The sequence below is a fragment of the Argiope bruennichi genome, chromosome 7 (genome assembly GCF_947563725.1).
Source record: "Argiope bruennichi chromosome 7, qqArgBrue1.1, whole genome shotgun sequence".
Taxonomy (NCBI): Eukaryota; Metazoa; Arthropoda; class Arachnida; order Araneae; family Araneidae; genus Argiope; species Argiope bruennichi.
This window is the reverse complement of record NC_079157.1, coordinates 86,351,052-86,368,072: the sequence shown is the minus strand read 5'-3', so window position 1 is coordinate 86,368,072 and position 17,021 is coordinate 86,351,052. Positions and strand designations below refer to the sequence as shown.

Below are 17,021 nucleotides of genomic sequence, written 5' to 3'. Positions count from 1 at the left end.
CAGGCTGCCATCTATCTGTAAATTTTACTTTTAAACTAAACTGGTCTATTACATAATCTCGATATAAAGTTTTTTTCCTATACAAAAAAATAATTTTAAGAATCTATAAAACCCTTTCAATGTTGTGGATGTTTGAATTTTCATTTTAGTGTCATAATAAGAAATTTCTACATTTTATTCTTTATACATGTGGTGCTATTAGAAACTTTAAATAATTTTTTATGGCTTAAAAAATCCACATTTTTAAAGATTTCTTTAAATACGTAGTTTTCAAATTTGAATTTGTTCAGATCAATTTTATAATTTGTTGATTATTTCCTTATTTGTAAATCGAAAATCTATATCAATGAATTGCATCAGTAATATATCTGAATTAATATATCTTCACAACATATTTTGTATATAATCTTTTTTATTTCTTCACAATCCTATTTTTCAAAGTTAGATAAGATAAAGTTGGGGAAATCATCTTAAATTCCAAAGTTACTATTTTTAAAAATTACTTGTTTTAAGGAAAAAAATTATTATTTTACCCGAGCACCTTAAAATTGTTGAAATTTACCATCACAAATCATTCTATTACAATTTTATAAGATAAATGTTACAAAATAAGACAGGAAGCTATTGATGAATAGTAACAATTAAGAATTTTATTTATTCACAAAATAGGAAATGTAGCACCAAGTGCACAAATAAGTTACAAATTTTACATCAATCACATTCAATTCACAATCATCGTTAACATACAATGATTATATAATATCATAAATAACACAGTTGTTAAATGTTTCAGCTCATATACAGTTAAAAAGTTCTGTTCACTATGACTGTTGCATGAAATTCCATAGTAAATTGTATGAAATTGAATAAATTAAATATTTATCAGTTTTTATAAGATGTTTCGTTTCAATTGATGCTTATCGAACTAACACAATAAATTATTATTATATTTTTTATGAAATATTAGACATACAAAATGCTCTTTCCTGAAGAGCTTTCAAAGCACGTCTCTTTGAAAGAAATTAATTAGAAATAGTTACAATATAGTGTCGGCATCTATCCGTAGCATTTTAAAACCAGTTTTATGCTTTCTGACAACAGATGGTAAATTATTGATTTTGATTGTGCTGCCATCTATTTACTATATTTCAGTTATTTGATGAAATGCAGCATCAATAATGCTCAGATATATAACCTAACAGTACAAAATGCTCTACAGTATTTCTATATCTTTCCAAGATACTGCACGACATTCAGAATATAACATAATATTGTAGATATATTGTCTGTGTTTATGGGGTATCGTGACATTTCAGACAGTTCTCCCTTCCCAAAATTTTATCATACTTCCATGTGTTAAAAATTCATGTAATCGGAGTTCACATGGAAGATGTCACTTCATCTATTATATCATTTTGCAATGAATTTTTGTTTTCTTTCTTTCTAGATGCTGTTAATTTCTTGGCAGAAGATCTGGAGACATGTGTCTTTGTTGGCACATCTGTTAAGTCATCACTAAATCCGCAGGTTGTGGTGCCTTCTATCGGCACTACTCTGAAGCAGTTTGGGCAGTGCTCCAGCAGCGGTGGACTCGAGCTCGAGATCTTTCTCTCTTGTGCAAGTTTTCGAACCTCTTGGCTGACACTCGACGATTCCTGTGTGTTGATGAGATTGTTCTCAAATTCACTGAGCATCAAGTATTTCTCCTCTTTATTGCAAGAAGTGATGCAGTCATCCACATAATCGTCGAAGATGTTTTCCATTATCACTTCTTCAGATATACAGGTAAGCTCCTGCTTATGCAATAATTCATTTGAGATCTTGTGCTTGGCGAGGATTCGTGAATTGGCGAGTTCCTGTAAAGTCACGCGGCGGCTCAGGTAAGCTCTTCTATCCACTTGCTCGATGTCTGAACCGGAACCGATAGCATTGCTCTTCTGTCGCTTTACATTCCTTTTGTGAAGGTCTATAAAGAAAAGTAGAAGGCCGCCCATAAAAATGCAGGCACAGGCGAAATAAAGGCCCATACGTTCACCTCTAGTCTTGGTCAAATAACCTAGGAAGAGAAAAAAGATATCTTTATATAATTCCAATTTATATAGAATTCGCATTCTGTACAACACATTTTATTCATTTACTCGAGCCATTCTCAAAGAATATATTCATTTAATATTATAATTTTAGAAAAAATATATATTATTTTAAAGCTACAATATTTTTTAAAGGAATAATTTTGTTGCTCATTGTATTATTCATTTGAAAGTACAGTGGTTATTTTTACTTCTGTAAATCGTATGTTTTAAATAGAAGAAATTGTAATCCTTTACATTTATTCGAAACCAAATAGGATTCACAAAAGCTCTAGAGAAAAAAATGCTGTCCTAAGATTTTTAAATAATATTGCAATAAATTCTGTAAACTGAAAGTATTTTGATTATTTTGACAACAGGTTTGGAGAGATATTCGGTGACTTGGCTCCAAGAAATAGCAGCTGATTTCGAGAAAATTCGAGAGTTAATAAAAGTTTTGCTACAATCGTTGATAAAAGAATTGCTGTTGCGCTTTAAATTAGTAAGTTTGCAAGCAATCAATAGTGTTTTTGATTACGACAAAAAAGCAACTGAGTCGAAAAACTGAGCTGTTTTAAAAAGATGCTACATTTTGAGTCTTTGCCCCTCCTCCCCCCCTTTTTTTTGTTAGTCAGCCAATGCATTGCTGTTGTAGTCTAAACCGTAACTGTTTTTGCCTTATTAATTGCTCTATTATAAGCAAATAAATTTTGTTCGTTCAATCTTAATCATAACCCATTCAATCCACGAGGTAGGCCTAATTATAACAAATTGGTGCCAAAAGTGAGATAACTGTCCTTTTTTTTAAAAAAAAAGTTATATTCTTCAGTCAGCGATAGTCTACACAAAATCTTTTGGAACTATTACATGTCATCAAATTATTTCTCTAACGAATCTCGATATCCCAGATGGTGCAGATATTATTTTGGAAGATTCTACTGATGAAATAAAAAAAAAATTCGATTTGACATTACTGAGTTTTCGATAAATGAATATTCTCCAAAGGGGGTAGTAGTAACCAAGGCACTTGAAGATTTCTTTAAAGTACTAATAATTAATGTCAGGGTTATCAATTTCAGTGATAAACAAAGTTATTAAGTAAATTGGGGTGCTAGTGGAACATGTCCCAATCAACTGTGTTGAGCGAAGTTCGGACATTACAGTCAAACCAATCTTCTGAATGTTTAAAAATAGATTTGTTTAATGATATTGCATTAAATTATGATTAGAAAGGTACAGGGGAAAGAGTTATTAAAGAATTCAAAGATCTGTATTCTCATATCTCTGTTGATAGTAGAAGAACAAAACTAACTCAACATCGAATAAATGCAGGGAACCATCTTTCGTCTACACCGCCCATTCAGCATCTAGAACAGCAACTCTTTTATAGGTTAATGCAAAATGGCTTTCATATACTCTCAGAAAACTGTCGAATTTTCCAAAAAAATAGAATTTTCACCACAATATTAACGTTATTTTTCCTAAATGATATATTTTTTTATTTTATATTCTAGGGAGCTTTTTAGTTGAAAAAAAGAACGATATTTCTGTATTTTAACGTGACATTTCTGTATTTGTTTATTTTTACAGTTCTTGAGTTTACTGGGCGTTATTTAGTTTACACCGAGAATGTCAAGATTCATTATGTTAGATTCCAAGATTAATGTTCATATTCCAAGATTTCACAAAGATGGTTGCATTACCTGACTTACTTAGTGATTCAAATATTTACGCAAAGATCGTTAACGCTGAGTTGCTAATTGTCAAAATGACGACGATTTGAATTTTCTGACAATTTATCAGGAGAGTCATAAAAATTAAAAAAATACCGAAATTTTGAATAAATAATTGACATTGTAATTTTTACAGTCTTTCTTCTTTCAATTATTAAGGGATTTCTGAGAATCCTTGGACAATTTAGGGGGTAAATTTTCTGGTATTTGTGTGTTAACAGAATGTTATCGACTTAATTTCTTTATCAATGATAAACATAGTCAATAGGCAAACATTTCATCATTGGATTTTTTTTGGTGATTAATTGCTGGTTGCAATAAACATGGCATTTTTGAAGAATTTTTTATGACAAACCGCTGGCATAAGTAATAATAAGGCATAATAATAATAAGTAACAGTTTTCAAAATTTCGTTTAGGGGCATAATGGATAATGAGATGGGAAATAGAGGAATAAAGTTTACACATTATCAAAAACTGGGTTGTCTCGTTTAATATTGAACAACTGATCATTTTATATTCATTCTACATATGATGGAAATTTATGTTAAAATTCTCCTAGATATTTGATTTCTTCATGTATAATTGGAATATTTTGCTCCATGCTTATTTTTCAAAGAAATATCATATGCAGTCCAGCCTGTAAAACTCATTTACATATTCAGTATCTAGAACTGAACAATTTATTATTAACTAGCCATCTGAATTCCTCATGGTTGGTGAGTTCATCAATTTCCTTTCATTTTACTTATTTATTTATTTTTTAAATAGAAAATTTATTGTAGTGAAACCCGGAAGAACTAACCAATTACATTATACGCGTTTCATAGTCTCATCTGCACATAATTATTTTAAAATACAAAAAAAAGTTTAAATTATTCTCAGAATTTACTTAAAAAAATAAATGAATGAATACTTACAACTATTCCTCATTACGAACTAATGACCTAAGTAAGTATATTAGTTCATATGAGGAGTTCAGTTTTTTTTTTCTCTCAATCTGGAAAAATGAAAACTCTTGTCTAATCAAAAATGCCTGGTCAGTTTTGCGTAATACTAACCACTTGCGATGGCAAGAAATTCATAGGTACGTGTGCTCAAAACAGTCCACTGTAATTCGCAGCGATGCTGTACAAAGTATCCGATACTTTTCAAAAATCAGAAAAAATTTGTATCTTCCAAATGAATTAATTTTCGACCTAAGACTGCACTCCTGTAAACTGTGTTCCAGCAAACAATTTCAATCGACTGGTTGTGAGAATCATTTTTGCATCCACGTCAAATGCCTGCTGACGTTTCTAGCACGCTCATTAACGATTCTGAAACAAATGCATCTTGACGTGAGTGGCATGTTTTGCCACCGCAAGTGTTTAATGTCTTCCGTGCAGCTGTGGCCTGTTGGCAAGGCCTCTGCTCCGGAATCGGAGAGGTTTCAGGCTTGAAACCCGATTCCTCCGAAGAATCAACATCTGTCTCTGAATCAACATCTTTGTCTCTGGCCCTCCCATATTGTGACGTCAAAAAGTTATTTATTTATCAACTCTTTACAACTTGGCAAAAATCATGGGATCTGCAGATCCAGAACAAACTACAGTCAATAAAACCCACAATTGTTTTGTGGCCTGTTTTACCTATACGAGAGAATGATGTTAAATTGACTCGCCTCCGTATAGGACATACTCGCTATACTCATCGTCACCTCATCGTCGGTGAAAGGGTGCCAATGTGTACCACTTGTAATATTGCTTTTAGTATTAAACATATCTTAATCGAATGTCCCAATTTTAATGTTCATCGACGTAATATTTTCTACTCGTCTTCTGTTAAATTACAGGACCTGGTGGGTGAAACACACCACCCAAATATTTTCAAGTTTCTAAAACCCATTGGCTTTTATTCTTGTATTTAGTAATTTTGACTTTTGTTCATGTTTCACCTTTTACTTTGCTTCATTTTAACACTTTCGTCACATCAGTATTTTATTTAAAACATTAACATAATTGCACATTAATTTCCTGCATTTTCATGCTGATCTCTTTCGCTTTTATATTTTTTAATGTTTGGTTTTATTGTAGGCCTTTTCTTACCATTTGCTTGGCGCAGCATGGCCAAATATGGCTCTTGCGCCAATAAACCGCACAAACCAACCAACCGAAGAATCGTCGTGAAAGCTGGTCTGGTGCAAGTTACTGGGGCAAACTACCCCCCCCCCCTGCTGGTGGGGTGTGGAATTTTGGTGAGTGGAAGAGGGGAGTGCCAGCCCAGGTGTCGTCCTCGTCATTTCAACGTTGTTCAAAATTCCGAGATCTGTCCTAAAATAGCCCCAGTGCTGTTTTAGAAACGAGACGTCAATATAACTGAACTGAACAGCTTAAGGTTTTCCCAAACATGATAGTTTGTGGATCGTAGATTATAGATTATATAGTTCACTTGGCATTAATCTTACTTAATAACATCCATTGTCTTCAAAATCCTCGCTTTATATCATCCAGAAAAGATTTCATAGTTTTGTACTGAACGAATACATCCCTAAATTGCCTCTCCCAACCTAAAACCAACTAACAAAAGCTTATACAGTAGCAGAAATAAAACTTATCCGATCGTAAACGAATCATTCACTTAACACGACACCAAACAAGCCTCTGAGCTACCAACAAAAGTCGATTTCAACCCAGACAACCCTTATGCCACTCCCCGTTTCCTACAATTGTTGGGAAGAAAGGAGATGAATAAAAAGTGCCAGACTGACTTCATTCCGAAACCCAAAGAGCGGATTTTACATTCGCCGCCCCAAAGGAATTGCAAAAATAAACGGAGGGGAATCGGCACTTGTACGTGAGGAGTTAAGTGTTTATCGGTGGCGAAAAGTCTCTGAAAGAAGGGCTCCCTTCTACATCGATCCTAGGAAGTTTTCTTCTGGAAAAGATTAATTTTGTTTCAAGTTATTTAGTTAGACAGAAAACGAAGAGGTCGAATTCGTGCGATAGGTCTTTTCCCTGCGAGGGCATTCTTTTTTCCTCTGTTGTTTGCTTGTTATGGATGTAGTGAATCGATCAAAAATTAGTTACAAGAATCGATGGCGATTCTACTTCAAAAATAGGCGACTAGCTGGTTCCCTTGTGGCATAATAAAGTGAATTACTAGAAAATTATAAATGTTATGGTTCTTTGTTCAGAAATTTCTTTGCTGTTGTACAAATTTGTCTAAGGAATGAGTTTTGTCTCCATTGGACAATTGAATTATGATTCTAGTGGTAAATGTTATGGCTGTATTTGAAAAAAAAAATAGAGATTCATACAATTGAGTTTATTTAAATGCTTCGTATACAATCAGATGAATTTAGCTGGTTTTAGATTTAATTTTAGTTTAATTATATTAATGTCCCGTTTTGAAGCAACACTAGGGCTATTTTGAGGCGGACCTTGTAAATTTGAACCGCTGTCAGATGACGAGGACGACACCCTCTTCTCCAAACTTGACGGGAGCTGTTTTTAAAGCAACTAATGAAGTATTCATTGCAAAATAAAACATTTGAAAAAATTTTATCGATAATTTCCCTCATTACTTATTGAAACATACTCCCACTGATCTTCATTTTCACGGTGATTTTTTAAATTATTGCAGTTTTAGTTGATTTTAGAGCAAGGAAATATGTTTTCTATTACAGTTTTAAATATAGTGAATAAGCTACGATTGCAATCATTCTGTGCTGAAAGTTCAATGGTATACATAAATTCGAAAATCCAGGATTAATATAGAAATTTTTTCTTTAAAGACAGATACAAAGTTAAAAGTGAAGCTTTTTGGAATTTGATATAAAATATTTGTTGTACACAAATTCCTTTGCAGAGCTATTGCAAAAGTTTTGAGGGCAACATATACAATAGGATTTTTCCATAAGAATAAAAAAAATTTGTATTTCAACAGTGAACCTAAAAGTCAGCCAGGTAAACTTTTCTGAAGTTATTACAGTGTTCATGTGGTCAGTGTAAGTTAAGCTAAATTTAAGTATACAAAATATTTTTACAGAGTATGCGAAAAAAATCCTTATATTTTTCTTATCATCCATATGAATATTTGTTTCCTAATGAACCAAATATAAGATGACGTCAAAATATTGACAAATCATGTATAAATACAAATGCTTCATTTTTCTTAAAAAATACTATATATTATTAATTAATAGTTTTTCAACTATATAATAGGTATATTAAACTATAAAAACCGTGTTTATAATCATAAGCATGTAAAAATATCACCATAATTATAATAATAAACGAATAAGCATAAATAACTATGAAGTACAACTCTCAATGCGTCAAGGTGAATATGTCATTTGAATAAAAATATAGAATGTGGAAGTGGTAATCTTTTAAGTAAATGGATTTGTTGTATCTTCATTTTCGTAATTGATTAAATTTCAGTTTATCACAATTTATTTAGTAATACTGATATTAATTCTACAAGGGGTGATCAAATGAAAAGGTACGAAACGGTCCCATTGATTAACGAGCCGAAGGATTTCTTGTTCCCAGAATTCTTATGGCCGTGACGAGACCCGGTCCTTCACAGTATCCTTGAGTTCACCGTCCGAGTTGAAGATCTTTATTGTCAGGTGTTTTTTCAAGGAACAAAGCAAATGAAAATCGCAGGGTGGCATGTCTGGGCTATAGGGCGGATGGTCCTGCTGCTCCCACTTGAACTTGGCCATTTCCGTGTGTGTGACCCTGGAAACGTGTGGACGCGCGTTATCATGGAGCAGAACCACACCCTCCGTGAGTACCCCCGGTCTTTTGTTCTTGATGGACCTGCGTAATATTCGGAGTGTCTCAAAGTACACGTCGAAGTTAATGGTTCTTCTGTGCTCGAGGAATTCAACAAGTAGCGTCAATTGAACGGCGCTCTTTATAAGAGCCTCTGCTCTCTCCTGCGCATGTTCCGATTACGCCGGAGATTCCAATCGCATCCCAAGATGTCTCACTATGTTCTCTCATTGCTGCATAGGCAAATATGCTAATGGTTAAGTTGTTACGACGTTCCGTACCTTTTCATTTGAACACCCTTTGTATGATTAGGTAATTAATATTAATAATCAATAATATTTGAAAACAGTATATAATTAAATAAAATTCAAACTAATTATCATAAATGATATCTTAAATTTAGAAAATAATTTATTTAGATTTGGAAAATCTTGGAATTCCAACTCTGTCAAGATTTTGAGTAAGCGAGATCCCTCGCCAAAATAGTCGTGTCCCAAGTTAAAGCTTTCCCTTCCCGATTTTGTGTTAAACCCTCCTTTTCTTTGACCGAATCAGTAGCAAACAAGTTTTATTTCACAGTTCATAGATTCATCATACAATATTGTCCTTTCTCAATTATTTCTCGAATATACTTGTATCAAATAATTATATTATATTCTTTGCTGTAAAACTTCAATTTATTACAACTCAATTTATCACTGCCTGTAATAAAGGTTTCTGATCTTACCTGTGAGAGGCACTCCTATGAGCAGCGGTATAGCCTGACTTCCGAGAACGAATCCCCATGCTCTTGCAAAGTTTCTGGCCCGCACTTTTTCAAACACGAACATCTTCAGGGTGTACATGTAACCTCCATGGAAGAATCCATACACCAATGTAAAAAGAACGAATCCACTGTATCCTTGAAGTGAGACAAAGGCCAATAGAGAGCCAGCCATCATGAATAAGGATGCTTGGCTGAGATATTGGCGAGCAATGAAGCACTGTAGACTGTTCTTAACTACTATGAAGCCAAATGCTGCACTGCCTACAACCGAAGCAAGTCCCATATAGGCCTGTAGACGCAGTAGAGAGCCGGATGGAAGACCTTCTTCATGTCCTTGATACATCTAGAAAAGATTAAAAAAAAGTTGTACAAGTATATATTAAGCTTCTTTTGTCATAACCGGAAATTCTTCCTGGAATACCATTAGTGTAAAGCTGACCAGGCCCACCCCTTCCACATTTTTGAGTGTTTGGGTTTTACCAAAGATGATCATTTAATGGACCTTATTTTATCTCTCGACTTTTAGGAAGTTTTCGGATTCATGAAGATTCTAGCAACGTTAAACCATTTGGGATTAGTAACAACAACAGTTCTTTGATAAATGAAACTAGAAATCAAATTCATGGGTGGTATTGACATATGCCCCTTATGCTGGCATATGGATTGATATGTGTTCATTTGCGATTTATTGTTATAGTGCCTAGTTGGAAAATGGAAGCTCGTCTTCGGGTTGTCCAGTCACATCACGTAGTTTCGAAAGTCTGATTTCTAGTCACCTATTGTAATTTGTATTAACGTAATGAGAATATATGGGTTTTCTGTTCCGAGAAAATAAGTTTAAGAATTAGTTACAGACAGAAATAAAATAATCGTGAAAATAAGATTAATACATTTTTCCTAATACCGGACGGCGAGAATGTTGCCCATCCTATTACCCTACGTTCTTCAAGCCTGCTTAACTATGGTGTGTGAACCTTATATAATCAGATACATTTGTATAACTCTGGTTGTACAATTTCTAGATATAATGGTTGCAATAAAAATCCTTCACTCTTTTCAGTAAAAGTATGTAATAATTGCATATTTTCATTGAAATGAATTATTTATATTACATCAGTTTCCTTGTCATGATTACTTTAAGGGATTGGATTTTGATTAGTCTGTGGTGATAGCTTCATAAGTCTGTTAGCAACCTCCAGATTAGGGTGATCACTTTTGTCTAGTGGTATGTTACGCTGTTATGGACCCTAACGTCGTGGGTTCGGTCCTTGGCAATTCAATCTCCACAAATCATACTGATGTCCGAAGCAAGACAAGGGCTATTTTGTGATGGACCAATAAGCCGAAATGCGGTCTCTCCAAACTCCACACCAAATCAGTTCGAAAAACTTTGGCTTCTACGAATTCAGCGTGGATAGAATCGCTTATGCAATAATCTTTGATAAAATCGGAGGCCGCGGTGGCCTGGTGGTTAGGTCTCGGCTTGTGAGCCGTAGGGTTTCAGGTTCGTGACCCGATTCCACCGAAGAACCGTCGTGTAAGGGGGTCTGTTGCACGTTAAATCCATCATGCCAAACGTCCTCCCGCTGGTTTGGTGTGGCGTGGAGAGGGGGTGCCAGCTCAGGTGTCGTCCTCGTCATCTGATCGCGGTTCAAAATGACGAGGTCCTTCCCAAAATAGCCCTAGTGTTGCTTTACAATGGGACGTTAATATAACTAAACTAATTGATAAAATCGGATTTTGAACCTGCAACTATCCATCCCTGAAGTTTAGATCTTATCAGTAGCCCACCATGGGATCAATAAGGACTCTTGTCATATTTATATATTTTTGAAATCACTCACAGATAGCTGGTCAGCGTCTCCAAGAAATTGGTTTCAAATTCGATACATATTTATACTTTAGATGTGAAATATATGTACGAAAACTTATCCATTTTATTTTTCTTTATTTGTTGTTATCACGTTAAATTATATTTGGACTGCCGAATATATTTTCTCGCTGTGAATTTCATTCAAAATTTGACAAAAATCTTCACATTTTGTGCAAAATCAAGAATTAAATTTCCTTGAAAACTTTTTTTAATTATCATGTTCAGAAGCAGACATGACTTCAAGACTTTTGAATGCTCAACTCAAAAATTTCTCGAATACACTCTAATAAACTTGTCATGCCAAGGAACGCCAAACATGGCATTGGCGTAGAATAGTTACGAAATATTAAATTTTGGCTTGAATTTAGCATTTTCACTGATTCTATTGTGTCATTCTTGGCGAGTTATTTTGAGATTAGTCCCTGGCATGCGTTAATATTATCCAAAAATGGAATTTGTGTTTTAGACACGTTTTTCTCGACCGATTGAAATAAAAATTTGACACAAAACTGCACTCATAGTCACAAAATCTCATACCAGATTTTATATACTTAAATCATTGCATCTTTGAATTAACGTTTTTACTTATTTCTGAAAGTGCAGACTGACAGTCAGCCAACCCTTGGTTGGATTTGGCTGAATATTTGACCGGTACCTACACTACAGATATTAAATCTGTGCTCCAAATTTTATCTCTATAGCTCTCTTCGTTTTCTAATTATCGTGTTAACTTATATTTGAGCAGCTGGATAGACAGACTTCCTCTAAATAGATTTCGTTCAAAATTTGATAAAAATCCACAAATTTGGTGTAAAAAGCGTATACACCAAATCTAGTTCAAAAAGTTTTTGGGTTATCTTTGCCAGAGACAAACGGACATTTTATAAAAATATGTTTTGCGAACACAGGAGGTTTCAAATGGGGAGATTCATCAAAATCTAGAGTTCGAACTTTTTCACGATTACAGTATTTTCTCGTTGTGTACTTTAGCCGGGATAGCCTGGTTGGTAGACCGGTGGATTCGCGTCCCTTAGGTTGCGAGTTCGAACCCCGCCGGCCGAAGATTCCCCGCGCGCTTTGTGGCTGACGCGCGTATAAATCTGTCGTGGTCACAAAGTCCTCCATGTCGGTAATACCACTGGGGGTACTGGATCAGGGGTGATCGTTCTCTGATTTAGGTCTAAATTACGATCTGTGAATGAAATCCGCCCCGTAAAAAGGGTTGTTATGTGTGTGTAGCTAAGTCGTTCTCTTGGCCCTAGATGGCGCTACTATAGAAACAAAAGGTGCTCCCCCTCAGGCTTAAACCGGCTGTCTTCGAACAGCGGGCTTGTTCATGGCAAGTGCCATAAGAAATAACAACAACATACTTTGTATAAAGAAAAAATGGTTGAAAACGAGGTCTTCTTGACAAATAAATTTGATTATAAAATTATTGACATTTGAAAAACTACAAATATTTTCACTGAAACTGGAGCATTCTAATAAAATATGGTGGACAGATATATGACTTCACTATGTAATCATATTGGTAGCTGTTCACCTAACAACAAATGAAGATAAATAAGGTTTTTGTATGGCCATTGCATTAACGAGCTGAATTTGTTAGTGACTGTACAAGCTTAAAGATAGAACAAATCGAGGAAGTAAAATAAAAATGGTGAAAATATTTTTTTACAAATATTTTAAGTCTTAAAATGCTCTAGATTAAGGTGAACAAAAGTGTACTTAGAAAAGATAAGCATATAATTTTCAGCATATATAACACAATAAGTTAAAACTTTAGTTTATAAAATACAAAAACAAAAATAAAACATATATTTGTTTGCTTTTAGACTTAAAATCTCTTATTATAGATTTTATTATATCTATAATTATGTTTTTGCAGAAGATACTTAGCATTTCACAAAATAAAATTTGAAAATTTCAAAGAACTTCACTCGTTTTCCACATCTATATTATTATTACATCCTTTTTAGTCCAAGGTTCACAAAGAATATTTAAATTTAGAAATCATAGTCTTAAGCAATCGTAAAAACCTTTGAGCAAATAACATAGCCGAATAATTGATGACACCTCGTTTATCTCTTACATTTATATCTTCTGAAGATTCTAAAAATATTTTCACATCTAAGGAGGACAGAAAAAAAAATGAAAATTTTTCTCTTTATTCTGAACATTATGAAATCCAAACAAACTTCATTCGTTGCATTTGCAAGATTACTTAGTATTTATTTATGATTTTTTTCTCATTTTTTTGAGAATCACGATTCTTCTTATTATCGTGTAAAATGCTGTAACAGAGTTAATTCTTGTGCTAGTGTTGGCACGCGACTATGTTTATCTTTCGTTAAAGCTTTGCAGTAGATTGGACTTAAGGAAGTTGGTACTTATTTAAGATTTATTATCCTGGAAAGACTTTTTTCCCCATGCTTAGCTGGCAGGCGAAAAACGGAATTATTTTTTGGACGAAGTGTTTCTGTTCCACAAAGGCAATTTTGTATTTAGCTTCCAAAAACGTGACTAGACGCTCATGATTAGTCAGAACCGACTTGGATGTTGCAATCGTTTTCGCTTAAATTTTTTAGATTTTAATTGTGCAATTTATTTTTAAGTTTTATTGTATAAAAGTATACTGAAATATCTGCATACTTCTAGCTTACTAAAATTGTTTTTGGAATCAAATATTTAAACTTATTTTTGACTTACTTTTGGAATTATTAAAATTATTTACTTATTTTTACTTTCTCGCGTACATAATATAGAGAAATTAATGTAGCCATCAAAAAAATTCGAACTCGTGGTTTTGATGAATCTCCATGTTTTTGACTTCCCGAGTTCAAAAAGTACATTTTTTGGAAAATGTCCGTCAGTCTGTCTGTCAAAAAGAAAGTTCAAATACGCTTTGAACAAGGCAGACAAAATTTAATATACTGTCTTTATATCAAATTTGTAGATTTTTATCAAATTTTTGAGCAAAATCCGCTCAGAGTATGACAAAACGAAATATAACAACTATACAAAACGAAAAGAGTTAGATAAAATTCGATGTATAGATTTAACATCTATCTTAAATTTCGATTCAAATCCGACAAAGAGTTAGTTGACTGTCTGTCGGTCTGTATTTTCAGAAATATGTAAACGCAATGATCCAAAAACGTAATGACTTAAATGTATATCAAATTTGGTATGGAATTTTATGACTTCATGAGTAGTTTTGTATCATTTTTTAATCGTTGGGAAGCACAAGTCTAAAACACTAATTCGCTTTTTAGATACTAATAACTGCATGCCAGGAATGAATCGCCAAAACGCTCGCCAAGGATCACACGATAGATTCAGTAAAAATGCTCTATTCACGCCAGAGGTTATATTTTTAACTATTGTACGCCGATGCCATGTAAGGTGTTGTTTGGGATAATCCTTTATTTAAGAATATGTAAGAAATTTTGGGGGAAACCACTTCCTCTGGTTTAAAGTCATTGAAATTATTTACTTATTTTTTTGAAATTATGATTTTTAAAATTATTAAGTTTCTCATTCACGATTATAATTACTTCATTAAGGTGTACGTACACACTTGAAGATTTTTTTTAAAATTTTAACTTTAAAAATCCAGTTTTTTTACAGTAGGTTATTAATATATGTTTAAACTCATTTCAGTGAGAAAAAACCATATTACACTAATTATTAATTAATTAAATAATATTTAATGAGCTAATTAGCCTATTTTTTTAAACATAATATCTTAAATCCTAATTTGTACAGACACACAATTCTAGTTGGAAATGATGCCTAATATTAGTCTTCATGTTGTCTGCCTCAAACAAGTTATAAAAATGTATAGTTTTTTTTAAACAATTTTTTCATCAACGATGAATAGAAAAAGCGAGATTTTTTCTGTCATTTTAAATTTTAAACAGCTATTAAAAATTTATTTCTATACATATAACTTTGATTGAGGCACAAACATCTGCTATTTCATACAGATTATTTTGATATATAAATAACTGTATTTGGTTCATTTCTTGTTGAGTTATGATTGTTCGAATGAAGCAACATAGTGGAAAATATCATTCTTCATAAAATGAGTTTTAAAAACAACGTAACTAGAGTTTTTAATGAAAGCACCTCAAGAAAAATAATTGTAATTCGAGAAATATTTCGAATATTGACAACATCTTGATATCGTTTGAAAGCTGAAGGATCGGAGAAATTATTAAGTAATAAAAAAATATTCGATATTTTGAACGATTTTTGAAGTTTCAAGTGTGTACATACACCTTAATCAAAATTACTTACTGCTAATTTATAATACATATTTATAAATGATGCACAATTGATTAAAGCTGTTAAATATTAAAAAAAAAGTGTTTGTTCCAAGTTTTAGTTTCCTTTTTCTCCAGAGCTTATTTTTAGACAAAATTCTTCTAGAGATTCGAATTATAAAAGTGGCTAAATCGATTTCTTATGCTGACCGCATCGGTTTTGAAACAAGCAAACTTCACTGAATTTTTGTTTCATGCATTGTTAGTACAAACACAATAAAGAAAGATTTTCATTTTGAAATATCTATTTCAAAGCAGTATTTCAAATCATATGATTCATATAATTTCATATGATTCTTACCAGTAAGAAGAATGGAACGTGGATACCAACTGCTGAGAAAGCGCTTCCGGCAATCAGGATCTGCACTGTTCTGGATCTGAGAACAGTGAGATCGAAGAAGGGCGGCTTCTCCTTCTGCGCCCCTTTGTCTTTGGCTTTAGAACGCTTCTGCAGACCTTTCAAATGCAGTATGGCTCTACGTTGAGGGTGGTATAAGGACGCTGGTCTGTAAAAGATGCCCAGCAGAAAAGTAAGGGAGACCAGCCCGGTGATGGCTTGCAGACCCAGTCGCCATCCAAGGGTGCTAGAAGAAAAGATAAAACATCCCATTAAATCTGCTTGATAAAGAAATCATGAAATGAATTATGAAGAGACATTTATACTATTACACTGAAATAAGCTGTTTGTTCTAATGAAATTGAAATGTGAAAATTAAAAATAAGTTAATTATGCTATGTTATTTAAAAAGTCTTAAAAGTGAAGGATACGATTTGTTACATTACAAGTATACTTTTAGAACCTTCCTCCATTAAAATCCGAAACCAACACGCATAAAAAGCAACAACAGGTATATGCATAGACATTTGCTGTTTGGTGAACAAGCCCCTCATTGTACGAACTGTGGAGTGATCAATTCCATTGCACATTTTCTTACTCAATGTCCTAATTTTACTTCAGATCGTTTAACTCACTTTCATTCGCGTATTTTAAATTTACAGGACCTGGTGGCTGAAAAACCTCACTTAAAACTTTTTGACTTTTTAAAAGCCATTGGTTTCTTTCATAGCATTTAAAATTTGAGTTTTATTTTTATTCTTGTGCCAAATCATTATAAATCATAGACCTTCTAAACTTTTGACGTTTTACAATGTATCCTTGTTTTATTTACACTTTTATAATGGAACTATTTAAATATCCTTATGGATGGCACAGCTTGTCCTAAATTGAACCTTGTGCCAGAAAACCTTAACTATACCATACCATACCATACCGAAACCAACAGATTGTTACTTGCCAATTAAGGATACCAGAGTTCGAATCTGCATGCTGTTTTTATTTGCAATCGAACAGATTTAAATTAACAATTAAAAATATTTTTATTAAAATTTTAATAAAAGTGTTTTAAAATTATTATTCTAATGTTTTACTATGAAATAGCAGTTTACTCACATGATGGAAGAATTCTAGTTAAAAATTAATTTCTAATTCT

At 33.1% G+C, this 17,021-nt stretch overlaps 1 protein-coding gene across 1 annotated transcript in view; it reads right to left on the bottom strand.

The window, feature by feature from the left end:
- Window positions 1-733: 733 nt before the first annotated feature.
- LOC129976615 (monocarboxylate transporter 12-like) overlaps window positions 734-17,021 on the bottom strand; it is a 249,466-nt gene continuing 233,178 nt past the window's right edge. The window contains exons 3-5 of the mRNA XM_056090262.1: window positions 15,833-16,115; window positions 9,292-9,673; window positions 734-2,056 (exon numbers count right to left, since the gene is read on the bottom strand). Coding sequence (XP_055946237.1) covers window positions 1,380-2,056; window positions 9,292-9,673; window positions 15,833-16,115 — 1,342 coding nt within the window. The 3' untranslated portion in view covers window positions 734-1,379. The remainder of the gene's footprint in view (window positions 2,057-9,291; window positions 9,674-15,832; window positions 16,116-17,021) is intronic.